General features: G+C 39.8%; 1 protein-coding gene across 10 annotated transcripts in view; it reads left to right on the top strand.

Moving 5' to 3' along the window:
- The window catches only part of SGCG (sarcoglycan gamma), a 165,650-nt gene that overhangs the window by 106,431 nt on the left and 39,839 nt on the right, over positions 1 to 19,380 (top strand). For all 10 annotated transcript variants that reach the window (XR_006215724.1, XR_006215744.1, XR_006215721.1 and 7 more), the window contains one exon: positions 7,134 to 7,206. Coding sequence is in view for 7 of the 10 variants with exons in the window: in XM_042981546.1 (XP_042837480.1) it covers positions 7,134 to 7,206 (73 nt within the window). In the remaining 3 variants the exon portion in view is untranslated. The remainder of the gene's footprint in view (positions 1 to 7,133; positions 7,207 to 19,380) is intronic.

Raw genomic sequence — 19,380 nt, forward strand, 5'->3', positions numbered from 1 at the left:
CTTGAGTTATTCTTTGTTTATTTTCTGTGAATTCGTAGTTATAGTTAGAACTAAGTTTTGTTAAATATAAAATACAATAAGCATATTTTTATAAACGTTAATTTTTAAAGATCAGTTTCCATTAAAGCTTCCTTCCACTACTTACTATAAAAGTTTGGTCTTGTTTTAAATGGATCCACTCCAGGTAGCCTTTGGAGTTTCCTGGAGCAGAAGCAGCAGCGGCTGAGAGCCAAGGAAAGAGGACTGATAGGAGAGACAGAGCCAATTTCACTCTGGGGACTGGGAAAGAAAATTAAATGCTTTGCTTCACTTTTCTCTCTCCTGGTCACTTGCATGACTGCCCAAAGCATAGGATTAAAGAGGAGAGATCAAGTGGTTCTTTATTTAACATAGTACGCTCCAAATATCTGACTGGTGCTAAATCCTGATCTTGACTCTTGCATAAAGAAATGGTTTCTTTCCATTACCTTTGTCTTCAGTACTCCAAGAATAAAATGAAACCTCTTTAATTCTTAAGCAGATTCCATTTGCAGAAGATATGACTTTTTGTGTAGAAAATCTTCTAAGGATTCAACCAAAAAAGCTGCTGGAACTAAGCAGCAATTTCAGTAAAGTTTCAAGATGTAAAATCAACATACAGAAATCAGTTGCATCTCTATACACTGACGATGAAACATCTGAAAAAGACGTGGAGAAAACCATCCCATTCACAATAGCATCAAAAACAATAAAATATTTTGTTATGAATAAATTTAGCCAAGGAAGTAAACGATCTGTACAATGCAAGTTACAAGACTTTGTTGAAGACTGAAGAAGACACAAACCAATGGAAAGACATCCCATATTCATGAATCAAAAGAGTCAATAATGTGGAGAAGTCTATACTATCCAAATCCATCTGTAGATTCAACAGCATGCCCACCAATATGCCAATGGCACTCTTCACAGAAATACAAAAAAACAGTCCTAAAACTTGGAACCACAAAAGACCCCTAATAGCCAAAGCAATCCTGAGGGGGGGCAGAGTGACTAGAGGTATCACATTTCCTGATTAAAAACTGTACTACAAAGCTATAGTAATAAAAACAGTATGGTACTGGCATAAAAATAGACCTGTAGACCAACAGAATAGATTGAGAGCCCAGAATTAACCCCCCACATATTCCCTCAATTAATATTCAGCAAGGGAGCCAAGAACACCCAATGGGGAAAGGATAGTCCCCTCAACAAATGGTGTTGGGAAAACTGGATAAACATGTACAAAACAATGAATTTGATCTCTGTCTTACACCGCTCACAAAATCTAACTCAAAATGGATCCAAGACTTGAACATCAGACCTGGTGCCCTAAGCCTCCTTGGAGAAAACTTAGAGAAGATGCTCCTCGACATTGGTCTTGGCAAAGATTGTTTGGATGTGACACCAAAAGCACAAACAGACAAAAGAAAAACTCAACAGGAGGGACTGTACAAAGCTGAAAGCTTCTGTACAGCAAAATAAAAAATTAACAAAATGAAAATCAACATACAGAATGGGAGAAATTTTTGCAAACCGTATATCGGAGGAGGGGTTCATATCTGAAATATATAAAAACTCAACGATAAAATGTTCAAGTGCATAACTCCTACAAATCAATAAGAGCAAGAACAACAAAAAACTCACACAACTCAAAAACAAACAAAAAAAGATTTTAAAATGGGCAAAGAAACTCAATAGACATTTTTCCAAGAAGACATTCAAATGTCCAACAGGTACGTGAAAAAATATTCAACATAAATACTCATCCGGGAAATGCAAATCAAAACCATAATGCAATATCACGTCATACCTGTTAGAATGGCTTTCATCAAGAAAATAAGAGATAACACGTATCGGTGAGGATGTGGAGAAAAGGGAGTACGCTGTGGGTGGGAATGGAAATTGTCTCAACCACTGTGGAAAACAGTATGGAGGGTCCTGAAAAAACTCAACATGTATCTATACGATGCAGCAATCCTCCTTCTGGGTATACACCCAAAGGAAACGAAAGCAGGATATTGAAGACGTGAAGGCACTCCCATATTTACTGCAGCAGTATTCACAGTAGCCAAGATACAGAAAACAACTTAAGTGCCCGTCAACAGATGAATGGATAAAGAGGATGCTGTGTATACATACAATAGGGTATTATTATTCAGTCATGAGAAAGGACATCCTACCGTTTGCAACAACACAGACCTTGAACACATTATGCTAAGTGAGATAAGACAGAGGAAAACAACTGTCTGATGTCCTATGTGGAGTCTAAAAAAAGCAAAACTCATAAAACCCAAGAATAAAACCATAGTTGCCAGGGGACGGGGGAGAGGACAGATGTTGTGTAAGTGTACCAACTTGCAACAAGTAGTAAATAAACCCCAGAGTCTCATGCAGACTGGAATGAGCATAGAAGACATTATTGTGTTTAATCATCGAAACTGCTAAGAGACTAGAACTTGGTTCTCACAGTCACTAAAAAGAAAGGACGACTAGGTAACATGACAGAGATGCTAATTATCGCTACAATGACAGTCATCTTACAATATATAAATGTATCAAATTAAGATGTTTTACCATTACATTTACACAATGTTCTGTGTTAAGCAATTTCCATTTAGGCTATAGTCAGCTATGGAACTGAAGAATTGTTTTTAAATCAGATTTATGGAGGAGATTAAATAATTTCATGAACTCGGTTTGAAATTGATCACGGCCTTTAAACAGTCTTATTTTTCCCCCTAAGAATAGAATTGGTCACCAAGTGACCAAAGTTAGCATGCCCTTTTGTTAACCCAGTTATAGAACATATTACTGGAGCAGCATCAAAAGTTCATCTCAAAAAAATGTTTTATTAGGCTATTGCCAGAACTGACTTCTGGCAAAAAATCTACTTTGATTCCTTGGCAGCGATGTGCTTGGCTGGGCCCATTCCCCAACATTTAGTAAGAAAAACAGGGTCCTATAATGGTATCCAATTTCTCTTGAGGACAGCAAGATTCAGTGATAAGCCAGTTCTGTTTCTTTGCACCTGTTGTGGCTAAGCAGGATTACATGAAGTCAGAAGTGATGGTAGAGAAATACTGCGGTCACTCACAAAGCCACTGAAGATCTGGAGAATAAGATTTCAACAACTGAAAAAGTGGACGTAAACAAAGGTGGTAAATCCAGGTCCCTTAAAAAGACATGAAGACAGATTATCTACAAGATGCTAATAGATCACCATATCCTTTAAGAACATAACCAAGATCTCCAAACACTTGGTAATGAAGCTCTGTGGACATCGGATAACCTGGCCCATCAGTTGACGATCTTTCAGCTGAAAAGAACAAAAGACCCAATTAAATCTGGGTTAAGTGATAAGGACATGTATCATCTTACATGAGAAGTCTGCAGGTTGACTAATTCAGTGGTCCAATAATTTCTTCTCCCGCTTTGCTTTTCTTAGATGTGTTGATATTCCCCTTTTAATCACAGAATGATTCCATCAGTGCTAAACATCACTTCCCAGTGCAATGACTTCTCTAAACTCCTGTAGGAAGTTGATGACTCTTTAAATTACCCTTCCAACCTAAATCCTCATATTAAATGACTTACATTTCTCTTGAAAGTGGCATTTAGCTGAAATTTATTTTTTTAACCCATTCGAATAGACCTTGTGGGGTTTTTTTGGGGGGGGGAGGGGGGTTCTTTGTTTTTATTTTTGCTTTAGAGAGAGAGAGAGAGCACCTAAGCAGGGGACGGGGCAGAGGGATAGAGAAAGAGAATCCCAAGCAGGCTTCATGCTCAGTGCGGAGCCCGACTCAGGGCTCAGTCATGACCCTGGGATCAAAAACTCAGCCAAAATCAAGAGTTGGACACTCAACCAACTGAGCCACCCAGAAGACCCTAGACTTTGGTCTTTAATGAGGAGTTTTAAACATTTACATTTTGCGGCACCTGCGTGGCTCAGTCAGTTGGGCGTCCGACTTCGGCTCAGGTCATGATCTCGCGGTTTGTGAGTTCGAGCCCCATGTCGGACTCTGTGCTGACAGCTCGGAGCCTGGAGCCTGCTTCACATTCTGTGTCTCCCTTTCTCTCTGCCCCTCCTCACTCATACTCTGCCTCTTAATAATAAATAACATTAAAAATTAAAAAAATATAAAACATTTACATTTGTTTTGATAACTGTTCTATTTGGGGTTATCTGTGTGATATTATTTCATGATTTTTATATTTTGATCAACATTTGTTTGGATAACTGTTCTATTTGGGCGTATCTGTGTGATATTATTTCATGATTTTTATATTTTAATCAACATTTGTTTGGATAACTGTTCTATTTGGGTGTATCTGTGTGATATTATTTCATGATTTTTATATTGTAATCATATGGAATTTCAGTCTGAAACAAGCCTGGTATAAGGCGAGATGCAGAGAAACCAGTTCATGCAAGTACTTTTTGGCTATTATAAGGACTTCGGATTTGTTTTTAATGCAATGGAAAGACATTGAATTGTTTCAAACGGTGCTTTCTGATCTACACATTTTAAGATCAATATAACCTATTACAAGGGAAAATAGATTATTTGGAGGAAAGAGAGGAAACAGTAAGACCATTTAGGAGGATGTCAACTGAACAGGCAGTAGATGCTGGTGACCTGGCTGGGTGGCAGCATTGGCCACTGAAGGACACTAATGACTCCAAATTAAGAACTGACATACAAAGACGTGCCAATGGATCAAACGGGTGGCAGATATTAAGAGAGGGAATCAAAGACCAAAAGATTATATTTGTTTCTGGATGATGGCATTATTCTCTAGATACTGGAGAAGACTGAGGAGGAAAATACATTTTCAAAACAAAGACTAGACAATTAATGTTTTAGATGCATAAATGTACGGTATGTCTGAAACAGCCAAATGGATATGCCAAGTCAGCTCTTGGATATGTGAGCTATTTAGTGCTCAGAGTTCAAGTCTTGACAAGAGATAGAAATGAGGGCATCATCGGCCAAGTGAGTTCTGAGAGATACCAACATCAGGGCCTGCCAGATAAAGGAAGCATAGCCAGCCAAGGACAGTGTGAGAAGGCAGAGAGTGGTGGGAGAAACGTCACAGGAGCCATTTTCTCGATGCCAAGAGAGGCTGTGTTCCCAGAATTTGGGTCGAGGAAAGATGAGGATGGAAACTGCCATTGAATATGTCATCATGGAGGTCATTATTATCTTACCAAGCATTTTCTTTGGAGTATTAAGGCAAAAGGCCGTTCACACTGGTGGCAGGATAGAATGGACCGGAGGCAGTAGAGACACCATGTGGGAGTCTGGCTGTGAAGCCAGTGGAAATCTTTCTTGTTTCTGCACCACTTGTAAAGCTCATTTCAGTCCATAAATACTCAGTGCACATGTGGAATCAATCTTAATAAATAGTTATCAGGGTAGACATAAAAACCTAACTGGTGTCTAGGCATATATCATCCACTGTTTGGGAAGTAGCATTCTTACTGAAATACGTCTGTATTTCTGAACCGAAGGAACCTACAGTAGCCACGGGTAGGGAAGGATGGGGCAGCCTAGAGCAATTTCCCCTTCAGTGTTGGGTTATGTCCATGAACTCTAGAGTTCATGGGTTCTGTGAACTCTTCACCACCATTCCAACTCCTCTTATACCACAGTCTTACTACAGATCTTCATATGAATATCCATTCATCATAAATTATTCTGTGTTCCAGGAGAGAAAGATGGAGTCATCCAAACTATTGACATTTTATAGTGGAAATGACCAGACCATTTACTACATCTAATCTTAGTGATACATTCTTTTAAAAAAAAAAAAAAAAAAAAAAAGCGTTGTAAGACTAGGCTTTTTTTTATAAAAATTTTTTTTAATGTTTATTCATTTTTGAGACAGAGACAGAGCATGAATGGGGGAAGGTCAGAGAGCGAGGGAGACACAGAATCTGAAACAGGCTCCAGGCTCTGAGCTGTCAGCACAGAGCCCGACGCGGGGCTCGAACTCACGGACCGCAAGATCATGACCTGAGCCGAAGTCGGCTGCCCAACCGACTGAGCCACCCAGGTGCCCCAAGACTAGGCTTTTTAAATTACTATGCTTCCCTGGGGCGCCTGGGTGGCGCCGTCGGTTAAGCGTCCGACTTCAGCCAGGTCACGATCTCGCGGTCCGTGAGTTCGAGCCCTGCGTCGGGCTCTGGGCTGATGGCTCGGAGCCTGGAGCCTGTTTCCGATTCTGTGTCTCTCTCTCTCTCTGCCCCTCCCCCGTTCATGCTCTGTCTCTCTCTGTCCCAAAAATAAATAAAAAACGTTGAAAAAAAAAATTAAAAAAAAAAATAAGAAAAAAAAATAAATTACTATGCTTCCCTTACACAAATGGTTATACAGGATCATACTATACAGAGTTATTTAAATGCATTATTTATATAATGATATTTTATAGTGGAACTTTTTTTCCCAGTTTAAATTAGATTATATGACCCTAAATAATATGTCCTATCTTCCACAAGAAACAGATGTTACACCAATGATATATTTTTATATCATCTTGTTCGGAATACTTCATATGAATGCATACATAAGGGAAACATAGTTACACTGAAAATTAACAGAGATTTACTGAGAGTTATTTTATGAAACCATTTACAAAACATCTAGTGTAATGTATGCAAATAGGTCCTGAGGAATGTTACTTTGAGGCCAAATAGTAATAACAGAAGTAAGGTCACACAATTTGTGCATCGACAATTTCGATGATGGAGAAATTAAGGATGATACATACCAGTTGATAGGCTTTATGCCTGCCTTGTACTTATGTCCATTATGATACCCATACATCATTGTAACATGACTAAGTGGTTATATTAGAAAGTAACTGTTATACCCTTAAAGACTAATTGCCGAGTTGTAGTTCCTTGTAAAAGAGTGCCCTCTGAGAATAATTTCAGCCCCCTGGAAAAGTTACATTAGTTCCTGTATATTAGTTGCAGTTTCTTGCTTCCATCTGCCCAGATTCAGCAACAAGCTCAAAGTCCACTTGTGCTTTAGTGTATGAACTACATATTTCATTTCCTTGATGCTGTTTATCTGACTTCCGTACAAAGTTGCATCTCTGGTTTTGTTTAGGGCCTGAAGGCGCCCTTTTTGAACATTCAGTGGAGACCCCACTCGTCAGAGCCGACCCGTTCCAGGACCTGAGGTAAGGATTCTGTTCACATTTAAACTCTTCCATGGAAGGTACCTGGATATGTGCTGGAATAATATTTTAGCCGTTATCACCAGCATCTGCCTTATTCCGTTCACCGTCTTTATTCTCATCATGTTCCACTTACCAGCTAGTGGCAACTTGCTAAAAGCCAAGGACACTAAAAAGCGCTACAGATTCCCTACGCTTAATCCGCCCCCAACAGAACACTTACCGCCTTAACCACTTTTAAGCGTGCAGTTCGAAAGTATTAAGTACATTCGCACTGTTGTGCCACCATCACCACCACCCATCTCCAGAATTCTTTTCATTTCGCAAAACTGATACTCTGTGGCGGGTAAACTCCTCCCTATTCTCACCAACCCTGGAAACCACCATCCCGCTTTCTGTCTCCATGAATTTTATGACTCTAGGCACCTCATGCAAGCGGAATCATACAGCATTTGTACTTTGTGACCGGCCCTTTCACTTAGGATAACGTCCTCAACAATGTGTATCTTTACCTAATGTCAGAAGATATACGGTCACCCAGTTCCAGATGCAAAGGGATTCTTCATACGGGGTCTCCGTGTGCCTATGTGTATTTCGCTTTATCACTGCACTACCAGATGACATTTATTCAAATATTATATTTGTATTTTATAACAAAATCAAAACACTTTTTTATTGAGTTATTTTTAAAGTTTATTTATTTTGAGAGAGAGAGAGAGAGAGAGAGAGAGCGTGCACACACGAGCAGGGGAGGGGCAGAGAGAGGGAAAAGACAAAATCCCAAGCAGGCTCCATGATGCCAGCGTAGAGCCCAATGCGGGGCTTGAACTCATGAACAGGAGATCATGACCTGAGCCGAGGTCAAGATTCAGATGTTTAACCTACTGAGCCACCCAGGCACCCCCAAATACTATTTTTTTAAACATTTTTTATTTATTTTTGAGACAGGGAAAGACAGAGCATGAACAGGGGAGGGTCAGAGAGAGGGAGACACAGAATCTGAAACAGGCTCCGGGCTCCGAGCTGTCAGCACAGAGCCCGACGCGGGGCTCGAACTCACGGAGTGCGAGATCATGACCTGAGCCGAAGTCGGCTGCTTAACCGACTGAGCCACCCAGGTGCCCCCCAAATACTATTTTTTAAAACAAATGTCTAAAGTCTAAGGCATCGCTCAAAATTATATTCAAATATATCTCTGAAATATACATGTGTAAATATCACAAATTTAAATTTTGATATTTGCTCAAATGATAGTCATAGAAGGGTGACAATTACTATTTAAGAAAAAAGATAATTAGTTTGTATTTAAACTAGATTTGCATTTCTTATAGCCAAATCATTTGAACTTGAAATAAAGGCAGAACAATTAACATCCTAATATATTATGTATCATAGAAGAAATAAAGTACAGTCCCGGCTTTACACCGAGAAGCCTTGTGACCTTGGCCAAACCTTTTGAAACTATTTTTTCTCATTTATAAAATGCTGGTAGTAATACATATCTCAAAGAATTCTGGGAAAGATTTAATAAGCTGTTAGGTTAAGAGTATTTTGTAAACTGGAAGTTGAAGACACATAATCATTTTTATTATCAGTATTATACCAAGTGAATAATCACACTAAATGGAATAAAAGGAAATTAAGCATTTCTCTTATCTTTAATGCCTAATTAAATATTAGTCAAAAGCAAGTGAGAGTTTAATTTATCTTACCCACTTAGAGAACATTTGCAGCATGAAAATAAATTGTGACTCTAATTACGTGAGAACAATTTCATTAATTTTGATAAAGGGTCATAAGATCAATATTGCAGAATTATTATAGTTAGGAAAGAAGAACATTTTACTTTTCTAGGATACAAAAGTGATGCAATATGTTTAAAACATAATCCCATTAAAACCATTTTGAAATTATAAAATCATACAAATTGCAGAGATACCAAACTCCTTTTTGAACTAAATGTCACTGTTTTAAAAGATACAGCGCTTGAAATTAAACCATTCATCTTATGTTGTCCATCAGGATATAAATCTGCCTGTTCTACAGCAGACCCTTGCTAAAAAAGAAATGGCAGACAAGTATCCTCTTGCTTTCTGAAACGTGACATACTGCGGGACGTCACGTAACCCAGGCATTATAACCAAATTGAGGAAATAACGAACTTGTAAGAATTCCTGGAGGAATGGGGTGAAGCTAGAAGGTATCAGCTAACATGCCCTGAATGTCACGCATCTGTGCTCCATGCTGTCTCAAAGTTTATCTCATTTAATCATCAACTCGACCCTACAAATTATCAGCTTCATCCCCATTTTATAAAACAGAAAGACTGAGATCAAGATAGCAGCGTGTTCTAAGCAAAGATTAAAGAGTGTCCAAAAGATCATCCAAATTCAGCTCTGACCCCAAAGCCCACGTGCATTGACTAGATTGTCTCCACCAGCTAAGTGGACCCCTGAGTGGTTTATCCTTTGATTTACAGCCAGACTCCACTAATCGATTAGATGATAGTCATATTTTCTTCTGTAAATCCTTACTATAAACCTCCCACTTTTTCTTTCTGAGTCCAGTACCATTACTATTCTTGGCCCAAGTACAGTGAAAATGATTCTAGAATATCCTGAAAGGAAAGAATGTGGATTTTGTAGGGTTGAGATCATAATGCATTTGCAAATATATCTCTGAAATATACATGTGTAAATATCACAAACTTAAATTTTGATATTTGCTCAAATGATAGTCATAGAAGGGTGACAATTACTATTTAAGAAAAAAGATAATTAATTTGTATTTAAACTAGATTTGCATCTCTTATAGCAAAATCAGTCACAAGGACAATATGAACTCTGACATGCTGCCTTCATTTTGACTTGCTGTTCATTTATATGTTATGTAATTCATTGTTTTTTTTTTAATTTTTTTAACGTTTATTTATTTTTGAGACAGAGAGAGACAGAGCATGAGCAGGGGAGGGGCAGAGAGAGAGGGAGACACAGAATCCGAAGCAGGCTCCGGGCCCCAAGCTGTCAGCACAGAGCCCGACGCGGGGCTCGAACTCACGGACCGCGAGATCGTGACCTGAGCCGAAGTCGGCCGCTCAACCTACCCAGCCACCCAGGCGCCCCAGAATTCATTGTTTTTTTAAAAAATTGAGCAAAAATGTACCAGACGTGTTTTTGTGCCAGGGTAGATGCTAGTTCTGCACTGATAAAAGGCATGGTTCCTGCTCTTCACGATTTTAAAGTCTGTTGGGAAGTGAAATAGGCAAACAAGTTAGAACAGTATAGTTCCTTGCTCTGATGAAAGTCCAAAATATAGTGAGGGCATAGGAGAAAAAGCTCAAAACCTTCCCGGGGTTAGCTGAGATGATGTCACAGGGAAGGAAGCATTTGAACTGAAACTTAAGGAATCGGGAAACATTAACATCACAGGGTAAACTCTGCAACCCAATAGGGATGTGATGGCAATTGACTAAGTGACAATTTGTAAATTGCTGGAAACAATGCCTAGCACCTGGCCAGTAATACAGGTGTGTCTTCATTAGGTAAAGTAAAAGGAGAGGACGCGGAAACATTTGCTCCTGTTTCAAACACTTGTAAATACGAGTTTACTTCTAAATAAATAAATAAATAGGAAGGAAGGCAAGGAAGGCAAGGAAGGGGAGAGGGAGGGAGGAAGGAAATAAATACTTATAAATCTATATTGTAGACTTATAAACATTGTTCAGCTAGAAAGCGAGACAAGCTCATCCTTAGGTCTCAGTAACAAAGAGGAAATTCACTGTACTGCTAGAGAATCAGGATCCCATCGAGATGGGGGGCCGGGACCTTAACGTATTATGGGACGGGATGCCAAGCCACAGCCTAGTGTGTGTGAAATGCTCAGGCTGAGACGCCCTGTACACCCTGGTCTCCCATAGAAGTTATTGTAGAAAATGTGCCTGGTAGTCTAAAGATGCTGCGACTTGGGCCCTGGGTTGGGTGACCCAAAAGAAATCAGGAAATACAGGCCTTTGCTTGGCCAAGACAGGGGGACTATATCCACACTGCCTCATAAGATCTCAGAGCTGGAAAATTAATGTTAAAAACTGCACTGAAGTCCAACTACTTTGAAGAAAGTATCCCATTACCCATGACATAAAAACACCTATGGAAGACAGTCATTGCCGAAGATGCGTTTACTACAATAATAATAATAATGCAAAGACATAGAATTAGCAGCCTCTACAAGTTACCCCCTGAAACTCTAAGTAAGAGAGCAAAGTGAGAGATTTTTAAAAGATATGAATAAAGGGCTCAAAGAGAAAAAAATGTATTCTTTAAAAAAAATCTTTTTAATGTTTATTTTTAGTTTTTGAGAGAACAGACGGGGGAGGTCAGAGAGAGGGGGAGACAGGATCTGAAGGGGGCTCTGTGCTGAGAGCGGAGAGCCCATCAGGGGAATTCACAAACCACAAGATCATGACCTGAGCCGAAGTCGGATGCCACACCGACTGAGCCACCCAGGTGCCCTCAAAGAGAACAAAATTTTGAATACAAGGTTAGGCAATGTCACAGTCGTATGAAAATGACAGATTTGAAAAATAACAATAGAAATTCTAGAGGTGAGAGATCAGGTAATTAAATTCCGTGTCACCCAGCAGTTGGTTCCTCATCTCATTCTGCAATAAAAGAAGTCAGGATTCTTTGAAGAAATGGCTCATTCTAGGACGGGGGCAGCGAATGCAGAAGATGAATTTGGAACATTTTGCAGTGCCAGCGAATAAGCTATGCTCAAAAATCAAAACAGCGAGGGCACATCAAGAAGACCCAGGAGCCAAATGAACGAGCTCCCGATCAAAGGACTCCCAGTCACAGCTGGACAATTTAAGCAAAAAAAAAAAATCTTAGCATATTGAATTGTAACCAAAGGAGGTCGATATCGAATCTCCGTGATTTTTCGTTTCCATCAAATACACTGTAAAGTGATGAGTGTTATTTCAGAATGACGGTGTGTATAATATGCAGAAATGGTATCTTTTGTAAATACTTAAACTTCTGAAAAACACAACGTTAACTTAAAACTGTGTAACGGGTGCGTAGTTTTTCAGCTATCTTTTAGGACGGAGAGCCCTGCTCTGAGTTGCCTATTCCACCAAGTTTTACAAAGCGTGGGTTTGGGATGTGAACATACTGAACTTTGCCAAACCTGGCCAGTGTGCCTCTCAACGTGCCTGATCTGATTTATTGCTCCGCGAGCAGTGTAAGGGTCTGTCTTTCCTCACCTTTTTACCTGTATTTTGCACTGTCAGACTTGATGATCTGTTTCATGTTATCTTGTGTTATTTTACTTTTCATTTCCCTAGGGACTAGTGTGGTTCAGCATCTTTCACATTTTTATTTTGTTATTTAAATACTCAGCCTTCTCTTCAGATCTTATAAATCGTTCCCTTTTTATTTAAGGCTGCTTCTCCTGGAACGGCCTTCCATCTCCTTTGCTTCTTTAATGACTCTTTAAAATGGATTTGTAGAGGGGCGCCCGGGTGTCTCAGTCAGTTAAGCGTCCAACTTCGGCTCAGGCCATGATCTCATAGTTCATGGGTTTGAGCCCCGCGTCGGGCTTTGTGCTGACAGCTCAGAGTCTGGAGCCTGCTTGGGATTCTGTGTCCCTCCCTCCCTCTCTCTCTCTCTGCCCCTCCCCTGCTCGTGCTCCGTCTCTCTCTCTCTCTCTCTCTCTCTCTCTCTCTCTCAAAATAAACATTAAAACAAAATTTTAGTGGATTTGTAGGGATTAAAGTATAATATAAAATATTCTGAATATTAACATTTTTCCTGTTAACATTCTATTTTTAATGTTTATACACTCAAATTTATTTATAATTTCATTCATTACATCTGGATTTTAAGACATAATTTGAAACTTTCCTTACAGAAAGAGGAAGTCAGGCATGTTGCTTATCTGGTTTTGCCTTTTACATTACGATACATTTTAGATCCCTGATGCCTTTAGAGTTTATTCCTGTATCAGGTATCAGGTGTGAAGCATGGGTCTAATTTTATCTTTTCCAGTCATCCAGCCACCGGAGCCAGCAACTAGATTATCTATTAGAAATTCCACCTTTGTCGCTACGATTTGAAATAAAACCTTTATCATCTATTAAATTTCCCTATGCACGTGGGTCTGTTTGTGTATTTTCTGTTCTGTTCCCCTAGTCTTCCTGTTCAGGTCCTAGTCCCAACCTTGTTAAATAGGGTATAAAGTTTATTTTATTTTATTTTATTAAGTTTATTTATTTATTTTGAGTTGGGGAGAAGCAAAGAGAAGGAGAGAGAGAATCCCAAGTAGGATCCATATGGGCAGCACGGAGCCTGATATGGGGCTCGAACCCACAAACCATGAGATCATGACCTGAGCCGAAACCAAGATTTGGACGCTTAACCAGCTGAGCCATGCACGTGCCCCTATAAAATATAGTTTAATGTCTGGTAGGACTAGTCTCTCTCTCTCTCTCTCTCTCTCTCTCTCTCTCTCTCTCTGTCACACACATGCACACATACCCTTGTAGCTTTCAATATTTCTCTGCCAGTTCTTGCTTATTTTTCCGAACTTGAGCATTAACTTATCTAGTTCAAGAAAAGCATATTCTTTTATTAGGATTATCTTAAATTCATAAATTAACTTGGGGAAAACTGACATCTTTATGTCATTATTTACCCGAAAAACATGGGATGTCTTTCCATTTGTTGAAATCCATTTTTGCCCTTTCAGGAATACTTAAAAGTTTTCCTTATGTATGTTTTTCACATTTCTTGGAAGTTTACCGCTAAGCTCAGCACCCGGGTGGCTCAGTTGAGTATCCAACTTCGGCTCGGGTCATGACCTCAGTTTGTGAGTTCAAGCCCCACATCTGGCTCTCTGCTGTCAGCACAAAGCCAGCTTCAGACCCTCTGTCTCCCTCTCTCTGCCCCTCCCCTTCTCGCTCACTCTCTCTCTCCCTCTCTCTCAGAAATAAAGATTTTCTTTTAAAAAGTTTACCCCTAAGCTCACCTTTGTCGCGATTATATCCCCTAACAAGTTACCACTGTGGGTATGAAAGCTACTGATTGCCGTGTGATAATTTTATATAAACAACCTTACCAAACTTTTTATTCTTTGAGTCAGTTTTATGTTGGCTCATTAGGGTTTTCAGGTACGCTGTCCTATCATCTGCAGATAAATATACTATTACGCCTTCTTTTCCAACTCTGTGTCTCCGATTGGTTTCTGATGTCTTATCCCGTGTCCCAGCACTGTTAGCGCCACGTGAGAAAGAAGTGGACGTAGCGTAATCCTTGCCTTTTCCCAGTCTGAATGCAGATGCCCCCGGTGTTCCCCCATGAAGACGATGTGAATACGTATTTTATAAAGCAAATAAATACCAGTTTCTATTTTGTGTTGAATGGCCGTTAGACTTTGTCAAAGACTCTTTAGCCCTTGTGGAGATGGCCATGTGTACGTGTTCTTTAGATGTGTTAATACAGTGTATCATGTTCATGGGTTTTCTCATACCACACCAATCTTGCATTCATGGAATCAATTCTACTTGGTCACGGTATATTCTTTTCTTAAATTGGTGTTCAATTCCACCTGCCAATATTCTATCTAGAACCTTCGCGCTCATATACGCTTAGTGATGTCAGTCTGTAACTTTGTTGTTTGTGTGCTATTTTCGTAAGGTTTAGGTAACAATGTTATCCATGCTTTTCAAGAATGGGAAAGATCTCCCTTATTTTCAGTGTTCTGGAATGATTTGTTGACAATTGGGATGCTCTGATCTCTGAAGGTTTTTGGTGGAATTCTCCCTGGAACCATATGGGCCTGATTAATTTTTTAAATATAATTCCTTAAGAGTGCAATTCTTCTTGAGGCGCCTGGGTGGCTCAGTCAGGTAAGCGTCTGACTTCAGCTCAGGTCATGTCACCGGTTGTGAGTTCGAGTCCCGTGTCGGGCTTTGTGCTGACAGCTCGGAGCCTGCAGCCCGCTTCGGATTCTGTGTCTCCCTTTCTCTCTGCCCCTTCCTCGCTCCTGCTCTGTCTGTCTGTCTCTCTCTCTCTCTCAAAGATAAATGAATATTAAAAATTAAAAACAAAAAAGCTTCCAGCTTCAGCTCAGGTCATGATCTCACAGTTTGTGGGTTCGAGCCCTGTGTCGGGCTCTGTGCTGACAGCTCAGATCCTGGAGCCTGCTTTCGATTCTTTGTCTCTGTCTCTCTGCCCCTCCCTCACTCCTTCTCTGTCTCTCTCTGTCAAGAGTAAATAAACATTAAAAAAATAGTGCAATCCTTCTTTAACTGATTTTTTTTTTAATTTTTAACACGTATTTATTTTTTGAGAGACAAGAGGGAGTGCGAGCGGGGTAGGGGCAGAGAGAGAGGGAGACACAGAATCTAAAGCAGGTTCCAGGCTCTGAGCTGTCAACACAGAGCCTGATGTGGGGCTCGAACTCATGAACCATGAGATAGTTACCTGAGCCAAAGTCGAATGCTTAACCGACTGAGCCACCCAGGCACCCCTAATTCTTCTTCTTGGAGAAATTTGTCTGTTTAAACCTTTACCTTTATAAGGGTCAGTTTTGATCAACTGTTTTTGCCTAGATAATTATTAATGTATTCTTGGTTTTCACATATATTTGCATATGGTCTGAAAGTGTTATCTTGGGAATATTTTAATTCCTTCTCTTTCAGTGTTTTTTGAAACAACTCATTGATAACAAATCAGTGTCTACAAATGCATGATTAACAAATGAAGCATTGAATTGATCTCACCCAGCTTGCATAATCACATTCCTCATCCCAAATATTTATTTTTCATTTATCACAGGTTAGTATTCCAAGTCTACTTAAATACTGAAAGTAATTTGTGCCTCATGGTAATTGGCAGTTTATGGTGTGGCTCGTTTTCCTTAATTCTAGAAATTCCAAGAAAAAAGAAAAAGTCATAAAATATCAAAACAAAACATAGTACATTTAGTCAACTCAACAAGTGGAAACAGTTTAAAGAATTGAAAGTTTCATCCAATAACAGGGGGTCTGCCTGGCCGGCTCAGTCAGTGAAGCCTATGACTCTGCACCTTGGAGGTGGGGGTTCCAGCAGTACATTGGGTGTAGAGATTACTTAAAAAATAAAATCTTAAAAAAAAAAAAAAGTTTCATCCAGGAACAGAATAGTGAAAATAAACCCTTAGGAACTTGAGTGTATTGGAAAACACCGTTTGGGCATTAGGAAGGGAACGAATTCTTTCACAACCACGTTTGCTTTTCAGATTTAGGTCTTTGATCCAACCAGATTTGTTTTTCGTGTGGGGTATATCTTATGTTTCAGTTTCTCAAATTTCTGGATTTGAGATTTAACCCCCTTCCTATAGTAAAGTCCCTAACTTTTAATAGGGGAATTAACCATTTATATTGATTGTTATCACTGACATACTTGACATATTTCTGTGGTCTTATGTCGTATTTACTGTGCTTGTTCATTTCATTTTTTCTTCTTACTGACCTTTGGTTAGATCAAGAAGCTTTTCCTTATTTTCCCTCTGGTATTTTCCTCTACTGGTTCCGTTTTTATTCTTTTAATGATTACCCTTTATATTTTACATGCATGGAGATAAATTAATACTTTCTGATGAAGTTTAAGTGATTATCATTCTCTTCCCAAATTATAAAAAAAAAAAATTTAAGTTATTCCCATCTTGTTTCCACTTTGCTTTTACTCATATCTCCGTTTTCTGTTTTTCAAGCAATACCTATTCAGCTTTACCCACACAGTGTGTTGATTATTCTAATGTCCACCATTAGATGGTGCTTGCAAAATACTCTTTTTGCAAAATACTGCTTCTTGCAAAATACTCTTTTCCTCTGGTTTTAGTTCCTAGAAGTACTGTATAGATAGTAAACGTTTCCCTCTGGGCCTGAAATGTCTAGTCCCTTCATAGTGGAATGGTAGTTAAGCTGGGATAGATTTTTAGGCTGATGGTACATTTTCATCAGCATTCTCGAGATATTATTCATTACTTTTGGGTCTTTGGTGAGCAATTTCATTCTGAATATTTCTCATTAATCTCACAGTTTTGCAGTTTTACCGCCAAGTGTCTGGGTGCCAGGTATGTCTTAATTCATACTTGGGTATTAGGTTGCCACTTCAATGTTAGGAACTCTTGTTATTTGTGAATTCTGGAAAGTGATTAACCGTGACCTCGTCATTTCTGTGTCTTCTCATTCTCCAGAGTACAGGCGTTCTTAACTTGTGGTCTGTGGATCCCCTGGGTATCCAAGAATAGAATTTAGATTTTGAACGTGAAAAAGAAATCCTTCATTTTCGCTGACCTCCAATTCACATTTTGCATTCCTTCAGCTATAAATGAGAGGCAACAAACCACAGCAGTATCAGCAGTTTCTTTGACTTTTTCATCTGTAGAAGCCAGAGGTACCTCAGTATCACGTAAAGGTTATAGCTAGTATCACAGAATACGTTACACACTCTTCCCTGCTTTGAAATTACACTAGTTGTAAGACCTCCGACCAGATCTTATTTAATACATTACTAAACAAGCTCATAAACTGCTGTATCACCCATTGAAAGATATTTTTACATTTGTATTTAAAAGTCATTAGTTCCCTTTGAAATTCTATGTGCTTTATTTTATGCATTGAAAAACATTAAACTTCTATTTCAGATTTTACATTTCTCGTTTTTCCACTGAATTACCAAAGCCACATTACAACATCCTATTCTCTTTTCATATGTGGCATGCCTCCCATTTAGCCTGCCAGAAGACTTCAATTTTTTTATTTCATGAATTTCTACTTCCTTGGTTTTCATTTTTTTTTTTTTAAGTTTCACTTATTAATTTGTGTGTGTGTGAGCGAGAGAGAGGCAGAGGAAGTGACAGAGAATCCTAAGCAGGCTCCGTGCTGGGAGCGTGGAGCCTGACTGGGGGCTCGATCTCACAAACCGTGAGATCATACACAAAACCAAAATCAAGAGTCGTTCGCCCAGCCAGCTAAGCCGCCCAGGCGCACCTGCTTACCTGGTTTTTAAGTCTTTCTTTTTCTACTCTGGTCTTGTTCTGTGAGCATTGATTTATCTCTTTGGATGCCCTGAACTTAGTTACGTGTTAGTCCCTTTCTGACTGATCTGTTATCTCTAGTTCCTCACGTTGAGAGATTCGCCCATGTGGTTTGGCAATTCTGGGCGTTCATGCCCTTTGGCTCTTCATCTGCGAGAAGCGGTCGGGAGACCCTTCCATTTGCCTTTCATGTCTGTTTCACTTTCACTTCTGCCAGGGCCCTCCAGGGGGCACTGTTCTGAAGCCAGGGTTTATAAGTCTTTCTCAGGTTGGGCTCCTGCAAGGCCTGAACGGTGTGTGCGTTTGGGTTCTACACTAATGCATGATTGAAGACTCTCTGCTCACACCCCCGAACGAGCAGCCTGCTTTAGGGTTGTTACCATGCTGCGTTTCACCTCCCATCTGTGTGCCCAGAGCCCGTTTCCAAACACCTCTGTCCTGCCCCCCCTACCCCCTTCCCGTAGTTGGCCCATCTCCTTCCTTGTAGAGATTTAAAATACCAGTCCACATGGCATTAGTCTGCCCAGTACCTGCAGGGCTCCGGCATTTCAACTCCCACTCATCACTCTAGGAGTTTCTTGTGTTTCTGGCACAATGAAAATGCCCTTTGTTTGTTTTTTATGCCTGGTACGTGTTTTAATGTATTTTGTTTTCCCATTGTATTTTAGCCAGCATTTATGTGTAAGTGGGCACTGAGAGGAGAGCTCTGAGCTGCTTATCTGTCTTGAGCAGACTTAATAGATTTGTCTGTAAAACATAGCTGGAATCGGGTCATTCCTCTGCTTACAGCCTTTCATCTGCTTGAATGTTAGACTCCTAAAGGCAGGAAGCTTGTCTGCCTTGTTTGCTACTGTTTCTCTACAAACCTAGAACAGCACATAATAGCACTTCATAAATAAGGGTGAAATGAATTAAATGCATTTTCCCCCACCACGTTTAGGTTAAAGACGAACACAGTGAACAGGGCCTAGTGGTCGGCATGGTCTGCCAGGGGACACAATCTAGCCCTTGCATGATTTGGCCAGTGCTGCCTCAAGGCCAGCTTTTCTTGTCAGTTTGCGTTTATGCTCCCTGCTCCCTCATCCTCTTTGCAAAATT

Source organism: Panthera tigris, chromosome A1, assembly GCF_018350195.1.
Source record: "Panthera tigris isolate Pti1 chromosome A1, P.tigris_Pti1_mat1.1, whole genome shotgun sequence".
NCBI classification, from domain to species: Eukaryota; Metazoa; Chordata; class Mammalia; order Carnivora; family Felidae; genus Panthera; species Panthera tigris.